This window comes from Malaclemys terrapin, chromosome 1 (genome assembly GCF_027887155.1).
Source record: "Malaclemys terrapin pileata isolate rMalTer1 chromosome 1, rMalTer1.hap1, whole genome shotgun sequence".
Taxonomy (NCBI): Eukaryota; Metazoa; Chordata; order Testudines; family Emydidae; genus Malaclemys; species Malaclemys terrapin.
In genome coordinates this window covers 35,886,505-35,907,527 of record NC_071505.1, presented here as the reverse complement: position 1 = coordinate 35,907,527, position 21,023 = coordinate 35,886,505, and the positions used below count along the sequence as shown (strand labels likewise).

Genomic DNA, 21,023 nt, shown 5'->3' with positions numbered 1-21,023 from the left:
TTTTCAAAATATAAGTTGAAAGTAGTTTCGGGTAGTACACCTGCCCATAAAACCCCCAGCCACAGTCATGTTTGTTTTATTAAAAAATGATTCTTCTCTCCTATGTAACTGTGAGAAATCTCTTCATGAACAAAAGACAAAACTAACTACACAGAGGAAACAGTACACAAAATGCTGTCAAATGCACAAAGTAAGTGTGTTGGAAAAATGTATTGATCAGTGATAGGCACTTCAGATATTACATGTAACAATAGTAGGAAAAATACAGAAGCATTCATTTTAAAATTATCTTTTATCAGAGAACAAAATAGTGTCATGAATCAGTCCGGTAGTCCCAAACTGGTCTTGCAGGTTGTGCTGTCTCAAATTGGGAGAATTTTCAGTGCTGGAACCAGTATAGCTGCCAATCAGGCACAGCTTCCCATCATACTAGCTTTAGGAAGGATAAACCTCAAAGAGAATACAGAGGCAGGAGTTAACATCCTGCTGTTATGAAGAAAGGGCCTATGCCCCAAATTGGATAAAATACATGTACTTGTGCAAAGAAAAGGATTTTGGGCCCAGGAAGATTAACAACCTGCAGATTCTTCAGCTCTTACAGGAAAGCTTCTAATTAGGTCTGAGTGTCAATTCATTAGAAGTACAAGTGATAACATTGAGCATTGTGGTTCAGTCTGATTTTTAACACAAAGTTATCCATTCGTTCATGCACTAAGTGCTGATTAATTCCTGGGCAATCAAGGAATGTTTCATTTGAAAACCTGCCATGCAGTGACTAACTAACTGTGTGAACTTTAAAACTTTTTGGAGTATTTTCTATAGGACTTTTTTTTTTATTTTTTTTCCAAGTTGCAGTCATCTTCAGCAAAATATTGGATCTGGGGTTACTATTCACAGAAAATCAGTACTGTGCTTTTCACTAAGATAAGATTGTTGTATGAACTGTTTCAAATATGTACACTTTCAAAAGTTGCAGAGAAATGTCCTCTTCAATTTTTGCTCAGATTGCTACCTGAAGAAGAAACTATGTTGGTTGCACACCTCAGGTTCATCTGCAAGCCATACGAGACACAACTAGCTATTTTAAGGAACTGGAGTTTACTAAACCACTCCAACCTTTTAATCTGAAGAAATCTAAACTGCAGCTATCTGGATTACCATTCCCACCTTTGCCATACACTGGACATTGGATTTGCTGTCATATTGTGACTATCTTAAAGTGTGAGATTCTCCACGATGCAGAAATTAAAAGCTTTAAAAATGTATATTGTTTTTATATATTGTGTATTTTTTTTCCTCTCAGAAACTTGGATTTTCTTAGTTATTTACCAGTAATACAGAATTGCTGGGCATGTCTTCATAAGGGAGTAAAATTTTACTTACCTGTCAGTTAGTTTTCCTCTAGGTACCATGTCCAGCAATCAGACTTTCCCTTTTATGATGAACTTCTATTTTCCTTTGTGGAAAACAGATATTGGAGTTCTAGTTGGAAATGTTATGTTTTTAAATTAATTAAAACGACAATTCCAGAAGAACCATTCATAAGGGGAAATTGAGGATGTGGGCAAAGCAGGTCCTGTCGGACAGCTCTGAGACTGCTAGGCTCATCTAATCTAATGAAGAATTCTGGGCACTTGATATAAGAAGATATTAACAGGTAAGTCCTATTTTTCCAGCTAATGGCTCCCATTAAAATGTGAGTATTCTACATCAGTGCACCAAAATGGGAATAGATTATGTTGGTTCTAGTCTGCGAAAACATACAGGTATGTATAAATACAGTTTAGATGTTGTTTTTATAAAAATGTGGAAAATTTAGAATGGAAATTACCAAGGGTACAACTTAGTTTTTTTCCAGTTCTTTTTGCAGAAACCCGTACTTAATATTTGTATTTTATCATAATTCAGAGATACGGGCCCCCATTCTGGTGTTAAATCTTCTTACACTGTTTACTTTCACTGCATCCTGGCATAGATTATCCTAAATATTAACAGCCCCTTAGGTGAGTCTTTTATTTTATCTGAGCCACATCTCAATGTAAAATACATAGTAAAAGCCTGCAATCTATATAGATAGATAAGTTACATTTGTATTTATTGTTGCCTGTCATAGGCCATGCAAACTTGAGCTGACTTAAATGAACTCAAATTATAAAGTTTTTAAACTCCTCTGAGCTGTGTGTGCTTTTCATGGTTTATACTGTATGTCCCTGACATCACAAGTACTTACTTTCCTGTTGGCGCAGCCTCCTGGAAAACCCTTTTAAAACATTCTGTATTTAAGACCCTTCTGCTTGCATATTCTACATTTTCTGTTTCTCTTCCACCACTTTTTTTCTGGAATGTTTTTGAAAGTTTTCCGTAGGTGTTGTCTCCTAACTATATCTATCTATCTGTATATCTGTAGATCGATAGATATACATTTTAATTTTGTTTGTTGTCTGAGCATAATCCTGTCCTTTGGAAGATGCAATCTGAGCAGTTGATTAGTTTTCATCTAGAAGTGTGCAGCTCAAAACATATTGTTTTTACAGAACAATCCTGGTGAGTTAGGGACTTTTCTTACAATTTCAGAGTTACTGTAGATATAATTGGAAATAGGATGAATTTTTAAGCATTCTTTCTAAGAAATATACCTAAAATAAGCACTTTTATGATCATTCAAATTGTTGTTTGTTGAGTGTATTGACTGAATTTCCCATTTAGAAACTGAAAGGATTCTGTTGTACAGTATGTAGGTTACCAACATCCCTACATCACGGGCTCATTCTGAGCTTTCTCTCCTTTCTTTGAACTGTTGTCAAAATTATGGGCAAAAATTGAAAATTCATTTCTTAAGCATTGTTTCTTCATCCCAGCTCTTGGGTACCCTCTTCAAGATTACAGTAACTTGTTCTGATTTGTCTGCCACCTCTGTTTGAGGTTCTCTGGACTCTGACATGCTGTGAGATTCACCAGTGTGCTCTGAACTTGAGGGGTGTATTTTAGCTGTCTGCAGTCCACTCCAAGATTTACTGATACAAACATATTTTCTGAAACTCACTCTGAGACTAATTTGATGAGAACTTTATGGATGTCTTCCCAGGCCGTTGATGCAGTTTGAAAGTTATCACGATTGTTTTCAGTAACTAGAGATATTCAAATATTTGTAGACTTGGTTAGACTATTCCTTTATGTATATAGGTATATGCATAGGCAGTGTAAAACCTCTTAACATAGGGTCATCTGTCTTCTTATTCTCATTGGAAGGAATTTAGAAAATATCAAAACCATGTTCTTGATGAGTATCACACTTGCAAAGATTGTTTTCTGTGCTATCAATTTCTTATGTAAGTAATTTTCTTTTTCAACAATGAGCAACTGAATCCAAGTGAAGCCTCTGTTTTAGTCTTGCCTCTTGTGAAGCTTATGTTAAGTATTAGTACATGGAACATTTGTGTAGTTTTCACTGTCTCTGGACACTGTGCTGCAAGGATAGCTTATTTATTTAAAAGCTTTGTTTCCTTTCAGTGAGACTTAATGGCTTTTTCACTGTCTTCCAGGTTCTCATATTAACTAATATCATGCTGGGTATTTATCTCTTTGGAGCCTAATTATTTTCTATTATCCTCAACACGGAATGGAATTCAATTAAATGATCATTTTGGAACGCAGAAAGACTATTACATTTCAAGTAATTATTTTGGATCATGTTGGAGACACCAGCCATCCTTAAAACAAAAACAAAAAACATGAACACTGTTGGAGGAAGTCTTTGACATATATGAACCTATGCTCTTCATTCAATATATTTCCCCATCTCCGTAAGTTATAAAGTTGTACATGTTACAATATATGTGACACAAATTGGTCGCAGTATTTTTTTTACCAATCCCCAGAGTCCTTACTCAGAGAACATGCTCTCTGAGGGCTGATTGGTTAAGAATGTTCCATCTTTGCCCTCCTACCTTCCCCTCCCACCAATCAAATCTTCCTTTGAGATTGGAAATAATGCATACCAAAAAATCCCATACCTACTTTTGGTACAATTTATATAATTCTATAAAATATGACTTATTAGAAGAAGTATCTGGCTAAGAGAGGCTCTGACTCTCCAGTATAAGTGCACAGATCAGGACTTGGTAGCCAGTCATTTCTAAAGTGTATGAAACTATTTTTTATTTAAACAGTGATGCACTGTAAGAGGCATACAGATGTACCCAGGTATAACAACACACCTTATCCTGGACTAATGCTTACATATCCATCAAGCTGTGCATAATAAGGCTTGACTTGCATTGGAAGGAAATTGGTTACGTGAATTCTGCTGGTTGCTTGTTCTTTCAGTATCAACAGAACCTCAGAATGAGATTGCAGCCTTAAATGCACAACCTTGTATGTTTTTGGTAGTATTTTGTATACTCTTAACATATATTGTCCTCCAAACTTTTGTATTTTTCCTTTCCTTGTCCCTGCCTCTGCTCTGTCGTCTCTGCATTTTACCTCTTCCTGCTTCATTGAATACGTTTAGATGTACACAGGATTCTACCTGGCTTGAAGCCAGTGTTCTATTTTTAATTGCAGTATTCATAATTATAATAGCTGAAAATTTACTTCCCTAAATGATCAACGTCGGAGAAACCCAGAAATAACTAGTGGATTCAATTTGAATTCATTTATTTATTTCTAGTTTAAAACTGTTTTATAGTTTTGTAAATTTTTAAAATGTATTTTGAAGTACCCATGTCACTGGTGTTTACTCTGTGATTCACATGGAAACTGATGTTGCTTATAAATTGTACTGTCTCTAGAAAGGTCTCTTATTTATTAAGAGTGGGAGCAGTAGTGACCACTTACACTTAAAATTGCTAACAGTTTGCACTTGTTTAAAACTTTCTGAAAATTTCACCTATCAGGCTGAAAAGTTTTGCACTCGGTCTTTGCCTAAAAATGTTTGGGGGGGGCGGGGTTTGTTTTCTGTTTTGTGAAAGAATGCAAAGAAATTGTATAGACTGCTTTGAATAGGTCTATAGCTGATATAACTGGGGGTTGAAAGTTGATGTAGTGGATGGAAATAGCTGCCACCAAGGTGTAACTTTTCCCTGTTGCAAAGAAAAGTAGTTTTAATGTGACCAAGTTATGGACTTTTGAAAATTGAGTGCACAGCATACACAGCTGATTTAATAGACTTTCTACAGACTTGTAAAGCGCAAAGGAGGACAAAACTAAGATTCTTCCAAAGCCTTTTCTTTAGTGGACTGAACTTGTAAGATGCAAATGGATTTGAGAGGAGATTCCTGCGTGCTTTATAGGAGAGAGCCTTGTCCTGATGTATCTTGTAACTGCCTAATATTTGCGGGAGATCCACAACACTACTGCGGCTGGTCCAGGCTAGCTAACTCTGGCTTGGGCTATCTGGTGAAAATTGCAGTATAGATGTTCGGGCTTAGGGTGGAGCCCAGGCTCTGAGACCCAATCCCCTCGCAGGATATCAGAGCCTAGGCTCCAGCCTGAGCCCGAACGTCTACACTGCAGTTCTTAGCCTCACAACCTGAGCCCTTCAAAGAAGCTGAGTTCCGAGATTCGGTGCCACAGATTTTTTTATTGCAGTATAGACATACCCTGGATTTCCTCTTGTTCATGGGACAGGGAGCTTCATTGGGTGAATAGTCAAGCAATTCCAGTTAATAGAATTTAAGTGTGGTATTACTACTATGTTTATTTCTTTTTTACAAGTCAAAGATGCTTTGGAGTACTTAGAAAATTATGGGGATGAAATTTTATCATCCAGTTATGAAGTCACAATACAGATTTGCAACTAGATAACAGAACAATCTTGCCATTTTAGTTTCAAAGATTTAATGAGACAGTCTCTTTTTAAAATGCCTTTTTTTAACTTTTGAAAAGTAGATGTTGTGGAGTTATTTGTCATTTAGGATTTGGTGTTCATTTAGTGGGATTACTGTGAACAGCTTCTAAAGATTAAATAGGTTAAATTTGAATTTTTCACAAAAAGATAGAGAAATAGCTAAATGTTTCCTGATTAGTGCTATTGCACTTTCTAGAGTTTCCCTTTATTTGACTCTCTTAGATCATATTGTACTACTAAGCCCCAAGTAGATTTTTAATCTTGTCCAGGGGGATTCTAACTGTCTCATAATGCAGCTCTAATTAAACTTTAGCGACCAGTCTTATTTTATGGCGCTTTCTGTCAGGAATTGAAGACTCAGGATGTAAAATCATAAATTATAAATCATAAAATCATGAAGTTATCTTAACACAGTAACGATTGTGATGTGTGTTGGGTTTGTTTTCTTTTTGTTGCTAAAGACCCGCCCTGGACCCAGTTGGAAGTTTGCTAGATGTAATGTTAAAAATATTGTGTTGGTGAAGTAAACAACAATGAAACCCACTCAAATTCTTTATCCTAGGAAGGCCCTGCAGATGAAAATGTACAGTTCCAACTACAGGTGGCACAGATACCATATAGGCCAGACTTATTTAAGCCACATTATACAGTAGCATGTTATGCTACCGTAACCTTGCAAGGGTGCTTATACAGATTTCCTCTTGCTTTCCTGTTCATTAAAGGGCTAGGAACTCAGCCCTATATCTGATAAATTAAGTTGTAGAAACAGCTCTGATTTACCTTCTGACCCCACAGCCCTAGGATTGATCTGTGAGCCAACATCTGTTAACTTCTTTAGTAGCTTAATCATTGTGTAATTTATATTTCTGGTTTGTGGCCACAATGCAAAACAAACAAATTGGCAAAACTTTATTTAAGACTAGGTCTGTCTACCTGCTGACAGATATCCTACAATGAAAGGATGACCTGCGGAAACCTGTTATTAGTCATTCTCAGTAAGGCTTCATATCCTTTGTCTAAAACATTTCATATAGGCATCCTCTTAAATCACTCTTGCTTTGAAGGAATTTTCAGCAACATTAAGGCTAAACTCCTGGAACTACCTGCACTGACTAGCTGAGAATGAGCATGATAAAGGGTTGATTAATATTTACTATTTAGGGCTTAATGACACTGATAAAATAATTACTTTATTCTCCTCTTCTTCCTCCTTATAGCATGTACATAGTTTTGTACTGAGGAACATTTAAAAAATGTATATTTAATGACTTGGACAGATCAAGTGGAGAATTGCAAAAGACACTAGAAGTTTCTGAATGGGAAGAAAAATGAAAAAGTAATCTCTTGTCATTTCTAATTTGTTCATATTTTAAATATAAAGGTAGCAGGCTATAACAGTCTGTTTTTAAAGCATTGGATTGGTGCTTTTTTTACATTTTCTACACAAGTCTAAATACTTTGATACATAGAGGTTTCAAGAATTATGCTGAGAAGAGCTTCTGTGTGAAAACACCATAGGATAGAGTTGGATAGTATCAAATAAAATAGGGCGCTAATACAAAAAGATCTGATTAGTCAGTGACTTTGGGAAGGCTTGGGAAATGGAATTTCTAGTTAGTAGTGAAATGAATTAGAATATGGTAAAGTTACAACTAACTCTACATGTGATCAGCCTTTGTCTTTACTATCGTGCAGTATGTAATAAGGAGGGTTTTTTTGTATTTACTACTTTTTATAATTTTCCTGTCAATTTTGTTGCACTTTTCCAAAATACAGAAGAATCTCCTAATGCAAATTAGAAAATTTAAATAAGACAGAGGACTTGAGAAACTTCTTTAGGAAATTCTGCCTATGAAATGAGTGTTCTGATATCCTTTATAGCATGTATGGCTGTTTTTTACAGTTTTGATTTAAAAGTGCAAAGTGTCACAACTTTGCACATGTGATTTAAATAAAAAATTGAATGTACATCATCTTGTATGTCAAGAAAATAAGTGTTCTCAGAAGTCCTACTTAAGAATAAAATTAGATAATTCTAGAGGATCTCAAGGCCCATAGCAGCTAGCTGGACACTGGTTCCTTTAGCTCACTGGTCCCCAAACTTTTTAGATCATGTGCCCCCACCCTTACCCCTGTCCATGACACCCACCCCCCCAGAGCTGGGCACAGGAGCGGGGGCACAGCTCTGGGAAGGGAGCCCACAGACAGGGGGTAAGGGAGCTGAGGCTGGGGCCACAGCTAGGGGTGGGAGCAGAGCCTCAGCCTGGGCTGGGGGTGGGAGGGGAGCATCAGCCGGGATCCTCCCTTCCTGCCCCCCATGGGGGCTGGTCTCGGCCCCAGCCGCGCCTCCCTGAACTTCCCTAGGTGGGCACGTCCCACAGTGTGGGGACCTCTGCTTTAGCTTAATTTGCTCCATTTCTGTTGAAGTACTTCCTGAGTCTGCTTTGAGTCACATCTGTTTAAAATATAGAGTTTTTAAAAATGTTTTTCTCATAGGATCCTATACAGATACAAACTTTATTTAAGTAAAGAATGCTGTTTAAACACAGACAAATGAAGAGTCTTAAGAAATACAGACTGGGTGAATAAGCAAATAGATGCAAGATTTATGGTGGCCCAGTTATAAAATTCTCAGCTTGGTAGCTTGAGCATTCTATGTGTTTTCTACTACATTGTCCACATCAGAACCCTGAAACAAAACACACAAACTATGGTGAAAAGATAGCAGACAACAACTGAATTTACATTGTTAATTTTGATACGGAAGTAGACAAAATATTCTCGTAATAGTTTTAAGTCTGGATTCTCGTTGAAATACATTATTCTGAAATTGGTTTTCAGGACCTGATTATAGTAGAAAGACTCCCATTGACTCAGTGGACATTGGATAGGACCTTTAATTAATCACCTCTACTGGTTACTTTGAGCATTGAAGGGCTATTTTCAGTACTACTTGTCTTGCAATTTACAGATTTTTAAGTACATTAAAGTTTTATATAGAGTTTTCTGTTGATTTGCAGACTCTTACAAAACGTTTTGTTTTGTTTTGTTTTTTTAAACACGTCTTGTTCTTTGGTTCTACCCATGCATTCAAGATTAGCTATCCAATGCAGTACTTATTGAAGTATAACATATGGGGAATATTTTTTGATGTGCCATTGTGCACATCTTGTAATATAATCTTCATCTTTTTCCTGTTACCTGAAATTAACTTCCTGTTTCTTAACGTCTGGACTACACACACTTTGCCTGATCTTTCATTTTTGAAAATGAAACATTTCATTTTTTCTTTTACTCACATCACTTCACAGTCACTTAACAGATGCGGACCAAAAATTATATAAAAACATGTATTTAGACTTGTATAAAAACAAAATGCAATTTAAAATTCTGTGTAATGTATACCTCTCGTTTACATTATAGGCCTATCAAATGGTTTTGGAGATGGAAGTAAAGAGAGAGAGTTAGATGATGCTCCAGGAAGAAAAGTTGAACCTCGTCGCCGCTGTGCATCCGAATCTAGCATATCCTCCAGTAACAGCCTTTTGTGTAATTCAAGGTAAAAATGTACCTTTTTTTTTTTTGCCCTTTTAAAAAATTTTTTTAGTTTAAAGAAAGAATTATAATCATGCACCAGCAGACTAAAAAGTTTGCGCTAAACTGGAGCAACAACACAAACATGTCTGGTTTTAAAAAAAAAAAAAAAAAGAAAGTTTAAATTCTCATTTTTAGGTTTCAAAATTAACACAACATTGAGGTTCACATCTTTTGAAATAATTATTTCAGGCTCTCTGCAAAATCAGAAAGCCAGCACTGCCTCAGTTTACACTAAGTTCATGTTTTGTAGGTTATCATCACAACCATTAGGGCTAGAAACTTTTTTTTTTTTTTTTTTTTCTATTAATGAAGGCGTAAATTCTGAAGCCCAATTATATAGCAGGGGGTGAATTACATAGCAAATTCCATGGCCATTGAACCAGGGAGTAATTCATGCAGTGATCATAGTTCTTAATTGCATTTCTTGAAATGGTTGTCCATATGCATCCACTCTCATTTCTCACCTTCCCTCCGTTTTTGGAATCTCTTGTTAAGGGTTCCTGAACTAGAGAAATGAAATGAAAGGGCAATTGGGCTGCACCCGCATTTGTGCATTTATGCCCCAGAGCTAGACTAGGGTGCGTGAACTTGGGGCTTCACTTGAGTCTTGAAAGCTTGCTTGAAAGTTCCAAGCTTGCTCACCAGTGGTGCGTATCTCCCATGAATGTGACTTGTTATGGCAGTCATCTGGAAGAACCAGAATTGCTTTAATAAGTAACCATTTTTCTGCTGTGTACTCTTAAATTCGCCATCAATGTTGGACTGCATAAGAGGATAGCTTTAACATGTTCATGGCCCAAAATTTGATTTGCATACCATAAGGAAATTTCATATTGCATTCCTTGAGGATGAGTGATACATTGTGAATGCAGTTCAAAATAATTTCTGGACAAATTGCTAAAATCTTTAAAGTAAAAATGCAGGAGTGTGCAAAATTTATCCATGGGAAAATATCTATAGTTCTGTGATGCTTCTGAACATCACTTTTTGGGAGCATGGAGGAGAAGGAATTCTTATTATCTAGTTAAATTTTCTTTCGTTTATCAATACAAGTTGAATCAATCAATTTGTACGTGTTGTCTGGCTATACTGAAAGAAAACACTTGATGTGGTTTTAATCAGGCTGCAACTTTATTATTAGATGTTGAGGACTACCCGGCAGATAAAAGCATACAGTACAGGTAACTCCATGATCATTCAATATGTACCCTGAAGGCTTCTGCCAGCCCCCTTGCATCCAGGTCCCCCAGCCAACCCATTGCTGGGAACTTACCATCCCCACTTAAGGTGGGTGCGGTCATTCTGTGAAATGCAGTAGAATTTACTACTCACCTTTAGGTAACTGTAGTGACATATGAGTACTATATCTTAAATTCCAAACATTTTGATGGAGGAGAGTGAGCATTATAATAGTTTTCCAGTAACATTTAATATTTATACCTCTGCAGTTTTAGCTTGCCAAAGTGTGGTAAAGGCAAACCAGCGCTTATACGAAGACACACCTTGGAAGACCGAAGTGAGTTGATATCATGCATTGAAAATGGAAACTACGCAAAAGCAGCAAGAATTGCAGCTGGTAACTATAATAATTGTATTCTTAAAGTACACTGTTACAAGTGTGTGTTTTGCCAAGCTACTTAGGGCCAGATTCTGACATCCTTATTTGCATTATATAGTATCTTACTCAACAAGTAACCTGCTGATTTCACTGGCACTGTTCCTAAAGTCAGGGTGTAAGAGTCTGACCCATAGAAACTTACTAATTTTGTTTTGGAATATTTAACTTTTAAATGTGTTTTTAAACGAAACTAGGAGTAACAGCTGATCAAATTTGGTCTTGCTTTATTCATGCAGGTAGTCTCTTTGAAGTAAATAAGGCTACTCAAGTAATGCAAGCAGAATTTGGTTCCAAATCTTATCTATAATTGTATTCCGTCATCAGGCATATTAAATATTCAATGCATAATTAAAGAATTAATGTCTTCATCTGTCTCTCTTTGATGTGCTTATTTTTATATAAACTTCTGTTATGATGAAAACCACATAAATAAGGGAAGTGAAAGGACAGAATTGTAACACAAGCTCTAAGTAATGTTCCATTACTTTAATTATTAGATTGGAGGGCTTAATGGCATTTGCTATACTTGATGGCAGAGGGTATTTCACATGTATTAGAGCTCTACAGATTTATATATTCAACAGATTCATGCAGAATAAAATAACTCAGTAGTCTGAGGAAATAATATGTCTGGTGATGGCATAAACATCTAACAGGTATAATAGATTGTGAAAAATGGATGGATAATTTTTTATTCATCAGTTTCCTTATTTTTCATGTTATTACATGGCTTATCCTTTCCTTCCCATCTCTTCCTCCCTCAACCCCATAGCTTCTCTACTTCAACAGCTACTAGCGGGCAGTTTTACATTTAGTTTTTTCATTTTGAGTTGTTTTTCACTTGCCCTCCTCCCTTCACACCCAGCTCTTAGTTGTGTGTTGCTTGCTCCTCCTCCTCCTCCTGTCTCTGTTCTAATGTGCTGGTGAGCTGTGCTGAAATAACTCTGAGGCAAATGCCGTTTAATAGAGCCAGAGGAAATACTGAATTGGTATTTATTGCTGCATTTTCTCTGACATGAGGTGATTTCAGCATCCTTTACCAATCAATGTCTTTGGTGCCTTATGGAAGCTAGATAGAGAGGGAGATGTAGTGAAATGTCCTGTTTCCATCCAATGAACTACAACAAAAGTTAACTCTGAGGCCATGGTTTGACTACCAACTGTATGCTACAGTTCAATACAAAACATGTTAAAACATAATTTTTATTATTTAAGGTTTTCAAAAGTGACCAGCGATTTTGGGGTGTCTCAATTTTTGGGCAAAATTGTGATGCCTTCCTGGTCCTGATTTTTCAGAAGGTTTGTGCTCAGCTTTTTCTGAAAATGGGACACCTTTAAGGCATCTCAAGTTGGGCATCCAGTGTCACTTGTGAAAATGCTGACCTAAATGCACAAAATAGAAATGATGGCTCCCACAGAAACCTTAATGGAGGCAAAGTGCATTCACTCTATTTTTTTAAATAGCTTATGCTGTTTTAACAGCTTCAGAACTGCCTAGAGTACGTAGTACATGGAGTAAAATGAACCTCAAGTGCTACCTCAAAACCCCCAGTACAGCATTTTGAAATGCTGAAATTCTAGTGGAATGTCTTTTTACATTGATCTATATGTTTAATTGTAATAAAAAGTAATGTATTTCTGTGTAGGCATACAACACACACACACAGATGATGGAAGTAGATAATGGACACAATTAAAGTACATTCTCATTCTAGAGATTTTACCAAGTGTAGTAGTAGAGTAAAGGGAATACCTTTGAAACCTTTACTCTTTCTAAAATCAAAATAAACTTTAAGTGTAACCTCTGCTTGAATGTAGAATTCCAATGCACTCTATTTATAAGAATCACCGATGTAAGAATCAACTGCATACAGTGATCAAAACCACTGGGACAAAATCATCCTATACTAACCTACACTCTGCTTGTAAGAATCAGTGGCTTATAAGAATCAAATAATCTGCAATGGGTGTGATTCTTATAAAAGGAGTGCACTGTATATATATTATGGAGGGCACTAATCATGGCTCTGTAGTTAAGGTTGTGTTGAGTTTTGCACTTTTATTTATATATTATGGACAAACTATGCTAAGAGAACATTATTAAGTTGCCAAGTAAAGTTAGGAAATGCCAGAATTAAGACCACTTGTGCAACCTTAATTTGACCCCTTGTGTCTGCGGTCTTTAATGACATGTTCACTTACTATTTTTTTCACACAACTCCTGCCTCATTCAATGGACAGGACAGATAGCACTCAATTAATGAGCGGCTAGTCAATATTTTATTTTTTCTCATTATTCAGTGTGTGGCCTCATGCCTTATTCACTGCAGCATATTCAAACCCTGCTCTGAAGACAGAATTTCTCATTTCCTCAAGGGCTTTTCTGTGTCACTCATCACAGTACTATGAGTTCTTCACAAGCATTGAATAAATATATTTTCACCAGACCCCTCTGAGGTGAGAGGATGGTGTCATCCACATTTTATAGATGGGAAGCTGAGGAACAGAAAGATTAAGGGCAAGTATCCACTTATTTTGAGTGTCCAATTTGAGATGTCTAGGTATGATTTTTCATAGTACTTAGCATTATTTAGCACTTTATATGCTGAAAGCACTGCTCTTACTTCAGTTGCAGCTGAGAGTGCTCATTACTTCTGCAAATCAGGCCCCAAGGTATCAAGTTAGGCACCCAGAAAATGAAAAGTTGGGTTTAAGTGACTTGCGCAGCATCACATAGGAACTGCAGAGGCAAGGATGGAATCCCATTCTCTAGGGAAGCATTTAACTGTCTTAACCATCCTTTCTCTTCTTTGTAGTCCTCTGCCTCATTCACTAAACGCCTTTCCATCTGCAGAAAGAGGGAGACCCTGGCGCACATCTGCATAGACTGCATCAAGTTGTAGCCCCTCTTCCAGATCGTGTAGAACCTCTTACTGAGGCTCTGGCTGCACTTCTCCCTGCACCTCCTGATCCTGGGACACCTGTCCATGGCCCCACAAAGTTGCAGGACCTCCTCATCAGACTCCTCCTGTTGCTGGCCAAGACACCATACCAGGAGGAGGAAGTTGGACAGGGGACTATTCTATTTCCTTTCCCTTGTTCTGTCACGCCTCCAAGCAGAGTTCCTCTGGGTGTTGTCCACTGACTCCTCAGATGCCTTTGAGGAGCATTGGGTACTGTCAGATGTGCTCTGCCCAGTATTCCTTTCCATTACCTGATTTTTGCCCTGTGATTTTCGCTCTCATCCCTAGGCCCATTATTTTCCCAGAACCACAGTAGATGCACCACCTAACTTCTGCAACAAATGAGGCAGAGGTTCTACATACAACAGCCTCCTTTGCTACACAAACCTGATTCATACCCAGAGCAGATCCATCCTGTGCACTGAATAAGGTGGAAAAAATAGTTTGTGATCATGTTAATTAAAGCCTATACCATGCATGCTCCCACAAGGGCTGATTTCAAGTTGCACAGGCAATCTTAATTCTTGGATTTCCAAGCTTTTGCCTGACTTTGCATTCTTAATAATGCTCTCTTAACATTGTTTTATGTGTGTGTAATGTCCTAAGTTTTTAAAAAGCAAACTGAGAAATTCCATCATGTGGCATCATATTTATATCCACATTGTTCATCAGCAGGATTGGAATCTTAAGATCCATCACCCGGTCCGCTGTCACTTGAGCTAACGGAGTAACTGATTGCAACAGTGTGTTGTCTTCCTTTATGTGGACCCACACTAGAGGGGGATGGGACATACTTTGCCAGTGGATTTCATAGTTACTTGGTGACAGCAGAGGAATGGTGAGACTCTGGAATCTTGGGTTCCATTCCAGGCTGTGGAGGGCTGTGTGCTCTAGTGAACGCACTCTTTAGCCCATTCTCACAAACTTGACCCCTTCTACTCCATCTCCTCCAGCCTCTCCCTGTCCTAGTCATGTCTCCCTTCCCCACTCATAGTTCCTTTTCCCAGTCCCATTTTCTTTGCCTACCCAGTTCCAGTTTCCACTCCTCTATCTTTTCATCCCAGTCCCAATCTCCTTGCTCAGACAGTCTAATCCCCCCACTTCCTGGCTCCTCATCTGATTTATCTCTCCCTTCTCTCTGTCTCACCCCATCACCACACTGGCTTCGAGTCCTCGTCTCCCTCCCCAAGTTTCTCATCCAGTCTCAGTCTTCCCCAATTGGCTCCTTGTCCTTGCCTTCCAACACCCATCCTCAAATTCCTAGTCACAGTCCCTCCCCAGCCATTCCTCCAAATTCAGCTTTTTGGCCCCTCTGCATTCGAATCATTCAGCTTCCTCCGCGCTGCCTGGGTGCCACAGGGAAGTCACTGAGAGCACGGGCGAGAGTCAGGTCTGCACTAAGAGCTGAGAGAGGTTCAAGCATGCTTAGTGAGTACTTACTCTAAGGAGATTTTAGCTGCTTAAATTAAAGTCTCTACTGAGCATGTGCAAACTGTGGGGTTTTTTTCCAGAGGCTTGTAACTTGGCTAAATGTGGGTGGATTTTCATTGGGATGGCAAAAGGCACACCAAAGCCGCCTCCTGTCATCAAGTCCTTGCTCCACAGTAATAGAGCTTTTCAAAGAAAAGGTCACCAAGAATTTTTTAACATTAGCAAAACTATGCATTATTCCTTAGCCTTTTTGTCTCAGAAATGGCTAAACTGTTTTAGCTGAAACTTTCCAAAAAAATTCAGCCTAAGGAAGATATGCAGCATGTAGAATTTCAGCCCAGTCGGTTAAAGGGCAGCTGCAGTCAAAAAACAAAACAAAAAAACCCAAACTTAACAATGTTAGGAACCATTAGGAAAGGGATCGACAAATAAGACAGAAAATATAATAATACCTCTATATAAGTCCACATGTTGAATATTACTTGCGGATCTGGTAGTCCCATCTCAAAAAAGATGTTTTGGAATTGGAAAAGATACAGAGAAGGGCAACAAAAATGATTAGGGGTATGGAACAGCTTCCGGGTGAGGAGAGATTAAAAAGACTGGGACTTTTCAGCTTGAAAAAAAGACAACTAAGGAGGGGTATGATAGAGGTCTATAAAATCTTGACTGTGATAGAGAAAGTGATTAAGGAAATGCTGTTTACTCCTTCACGTAACACAAGAACTAGGGGACACCCAATGAAATTAATAGGCAGCAGGTATAAAACAAAAGGAAGTACTTCTTCACACAACACAGTCAACTGTGGAACTCGTTGCCAGGGGATGTTGTGAAGGCCAAAACTATAACAGGGTTAAAAAAGGAAATAGATAAATTCATGGAGGATAGGTCCATCAATGGTTCTTAGCCAGGATGATTAGGGATGCAACACTGTGTGAGTGTCCCTAGCTTCTTGCCAGAAGCTGGGAGTTGACGGGTTGGGATCACTTGATGATTACCTGTTCTGTTCATTCCCTCTGAAGCACTTGGCATTGGCCTCTGTTGGAAGACAGGATCCTGGGCTAGATGAACAATTGGTCTGACCAAGTATGGCTGTTCTTATGTTCTTAAGTTTGGCAAAGTTCTAATGAACTGAAAATAGGGTCTTATAATGGGAAGTGTCGAGCAACCTTAATAATAGGTGGTGCCACCAGCCCTACCTAGAACATGCAAATGGTTTGTGAATATGTAGTATATAATATTTTAAAATTAACCTCCAAATTCATTATTAATGAGTTGGTTTTTCAACTTCACAAAACTTGAATTCCTCATTTAGGACTGTGCAGATACCAAGTTTGATATACCAGCTTTGATTTATAACTTCAACCATAGCTGTAGGACCCTTCAAACTCTCTATATTTTTTTCATTTCATAGGAGTATTTTTTTTTAAATCTTTTGATGACAGATTTCAGATTTTCTAGTAGTGTAAGGTGCCATGACTACTAGCACAACAGGAATAAATGCAGTTTCTCTTCTAGTCTGGGGTAATCAGAATTTTCTCTTGTGGTAAGAGAAAATTACTGACTGTGCATTTTTATATAGCATCCCAATCACCAAACTAGGTAAGTGCTTATTAAAGGAAGTATTATCCATGAGACTTCACTGTTGGTCACATGTCCTGAGAATTCTCTTTGAGGGAGACTTGCCACATTCCACATGCATGCAACAAGAGCATATACACCTTCTTAGCTTTAAATCATGATTTCCTTTTCTTTTATGTTGACTTTGCAGCTGAGAGAAATGTAAGTTTCTTTACTGTTTTCCTTGTGTTAGCTTACTCTAAATAAAGATCCTGTACAGTTCTTCACATAAGTTTAATAGATTTAGTTCTGTGTAACTTTTAAGTGATATATAAAATATTTCCAGATTTTGTCTAAAAGATACATTATGTATAAGTATATATTTAAATGTATCTGCATTATTTGGGATCCTAATGAAGCTCAAGATGGAATTAAGAGAAGGGAGCAATAGAGAATGTACCTAAACCAGTTTATCTGTCGATCATGCTGGAAATGACTGTTGACAATTTTGTTAGATTTGAAATCTTGCCTAAACTATTGGCTTGGAATTAGCACAACTCTTTCCATAATATTCTTGTATATTTCTTTCCTTAACCAAGCTCTTAAAAGGGTAGTTTATGATATCACCAGAACCCTAAGACATATGTCTATCCTTATTGTTCTCTTGTCACTTATGTATTGAAAACATTGTATGGTTTTGATAAAGAAAGTGTTACGTTTGTATAAAATTTTCTTAATACTACTTTTTCTCGTTTCTCAAAAAAATCTACAAAAGTTACATGTGAAGAAAATAAATGAGAAGATGTTTTTTCTTTTCCCCCAAGGCTGAATGGTTTAGTCTTAAAAAGTAGAATTGTGCCATCAAGAATAAATCAGTATAATGCAATCCTGAATTATGATGAAAGGCCTGAACCAAAGCCCTTTGAAGTCAGTGGAGAGACTCCCATTGACTTCAGTGGGCTTTGGATCAGGCCCTTAAAATGGCTGGGAAGACTGTCTTGGGTTCTGCTTTTTTTGCTTATGATTTATTACAGTATGAACATATTTCACAGTTGTTGTCTTTGAGCTTTAAAACTTCTGATATCTTTGCCATGAGTAGGTGGCATGCAGATTTTTATCAGTAGGGCCAGTGTTTACAAATTTGAGTGCCAAAAGTTAGTTACCCAAATAAGTGGCCTAATTTTTTTGGAAGTACTGAGTGCCCACACCTCTGAAAATGAAGAATAATGGATTTAGATGCCCACATTTGAAAATTTTGTCCTAGAAAACTATGACAACTTTTCTATGCTAAAAGTATATATTATTCTCTGACTTTCTACGGCATCTCCTGGGTACTTCTAGTATTCAGAAAATAAACCACCATCCTTAGGAATTTTACAACAACCTTCTTGATCTGCACTGGCTGGGAAACATGTTCTTGTTATCGTTTTCACTGGAAGCATTACCCATTTCAAATCTGAAGAATGTATTTTTCTTTCACATGTCAAAAAATTCTTTTATTCAGTATGGCCCTATTACTTGAAAATTGAAAATGACTGTAATTTCTCAGTTTTTTTTTTTTTTTTTTTGTGTGTGTGTGCTCTTGCCAGAGTTTCATCTTTTACAACAGTCGGGGTCTCAGCTATCCCTGGAGCTCTGAGCCTCTTAATTTCCTTCCAGTTCTCTGAGCCCCATCCTACTTTCCCACATAAGAGATAAGAGGAATCTTTGTCCCTCGCTCCCCATTCTCTGTTCCCACCTTCATCCCTGTAGATCTTTATAGGGGCCACATCTTCTCGACTGCCTTATGTCCTACAGTCAGTTTGTCTTTTCCTTCCTTCCAGTGGTGGTTACCAGGGAGGAGGAGGGGAATTGAGAGAACAGATGGAGGTAGCTTTATTCAGCCTTAGATGCCTACTTTGCTTTCTGCTATGGAGAAATAAGCACTGAAGCAACTTTATACTGTCCTGTAGCCTGTTCTGGGCTTTGGTGGTAGAGAAAGGAGCTTTGACAGCTGCCTCAGGGAAAGGCAAGATAGAGGCAGAGAGGATCAATGGAGGATGAAAAGAGCTGAGGAGAACAGCAGCAGAGAGGATCTACTCCCAAGTTTGCTCTGTTACTAATCAAAGGCTGCTATGCCATGTAAATGGCAGAACAGTGGTCATAAGTCATCAAATGCCAACCATGCTTCTCATTAAATCCACCCCTGTTGGAACATACCTGATATTTGAAGATCCAAAGTTGTAAATCACAATAGCCACTAACTTGCTGGGTGACATTGGGCAAGTAATTATGGCCAAGATTGAGAAGTAACCAGTGATTTTGGGTGCCCAATTTAAAACAAACTAAAGAGGTCTGATTACACTGCTCTCCAGCCAAAATGCTTCTGAAATAAATGTAGTCAAACTTTACTAATTCTGGGTCACTGAGAACGAAAATGATGCTTAAAATTGTTGATTGGCTCTAGTTTTCAAGATATGCTATTGGGTCAGTATATACAACCCTTGACTTGGGAATGGCGGAGGATAAGTGAGTTATAAAGGGAAGGGATCTCAATTTAAACCGGAAATGACTAAAATACATCTCTGACTGGATCTATGAATAAATCTATGACTGGGTTTGGACAGTACTTGCTTTTTGGCAAAACAATGAATGATGCAATCTGAAGCTGGTATTGCGTCATACATGATATGAATTGCATCATGTTATTCCTAGAAGTCATGGATGATGCAATCATAACGAAGCTTACATCACTCTGCTGAACAAATTGCCCTATATCAGCTCTAGAAATCATACAGTGTCGTGCTCTCTTATTTGTCAGTGTTTGATTTTGCAAAGGAAACATGTTTCCATGTTCCATGACCGTCAAAAGGATCTTGTCCCATTCTTCTTCATGGAAGGTGATCTTGTAGCCTGCAACAACATCGATGGTGTGATGACAGCCCTCAACATCGTTCACGATCCAGAGGAGTGGAGACTGATCATTGATTCATTGAAGACGAGTCTTAAAGCTGTTTTACTGCATAATGGCAATGTTTTGCCATCAATTCCAGTTGGTCATGCAGTCCATATGAAGGAAACCTATGACAACATGAAACAACTTTTGAGGTGCATAAACTATGACCAACATCAGTGGCAGCTTTGTGGCGATTTGAAGGTTGTTGCTCTCTTGCTTGGTCTGCAGACTGGATACATAAAGTACTCCTGTTTTCTCTGCGAATGGGATGGTCGTGCAAGAGATTCCCACTACATCAAGAAAGATTGGCCACTCCGACAGTCATTGGAGCCTGGGAGGAAAAGTGTTCAGCATCCACCACTTGTTCAATCAAGGAAGATTTTGTTACAAAATCTGATGAAGAACTTTGTCAAAGCCATTGACAAAACACAAGCAGCTTTCAAGTACCTCTGTGGAAAATTACCAAGGTTAAGCGAAGCTAAGATAAAGGAAGGTGTCTTTGTTGGTCCTCAGATTCGTGAACTTCTTCGAGATGATGCATTTGACCATGCACTGCATGGCAACGAAAAGCCGGCATGGAAAGCCTTCCAGTTAGTGGCAATAAATTTTCTCGGAAACAACAAGGCAGACAACTACAGGTTGTTGGTGGAAAACCTCCTCAAGGCATACAAAAGCCTTGGTTGCAACATGTCACTAAAGATACATTTTTTTGCACTCTCATCTAGATCTTTTTTTCCACCGAACTGCGAAGCAGTGAGCGACTAGCACGGCGCGATTTCACCAGGACATTGCAACAATGGAGAAACGCTATCAGGGCAAATGGACCCAATCAATGCTTGCAGACTATTGCTGGAGAGTGACAAGAGATGCTCCATTTAATGAATACAAGAGACAAGCCAAGAAGCGCCGAGTAGACACTGAATAGGACTAAACTATGTACATAATAGTTTTTTGCCTTTTGTTTCATAATACATTTTATTTATATAACACTTTTGCTGATTTTTAAAGTGTTACATAAACAGGACAGGTGAAATATTATCATGTAAAGCAAACATAAACACATGAAAAGAC

At 37.9% G+C, this 21,023-nt stretch overlaps 1 protein-coding gene across 5 annotated transcripts in view; it reads left to right on the top strand.

Annotated features, from left to right (window-relative positions):
- BRD1 (bromodomain containing 1) overlaps positions 1–21,023 on the top strand; it is a 176,645-nt gene that overhangs the window by 147,247 nt on the left and 8,375 nt on the right. For 4 of the 5 annotated variants that reach the window (XM_054021245.1, XM_054021246.1, XM_054021244.1 and 1 more), the window contains 2 exons: positions 9,272–9,407; positions 10,894–11,021. In XM_054021245.1, the coding sequence (XP_053877220.1) occupies positions 9,272–9,407; positions 10,894–11,021 (264 nt within the window). Of the gene's footprint in view, positions 1–3,542; positions 3,750–9,271; positions 9,408–10,893; positions 11,022–21,023 lie in introns of those variants that run through there. The other variant, XM_054021247.1, reaches the window with a different exon arrangement.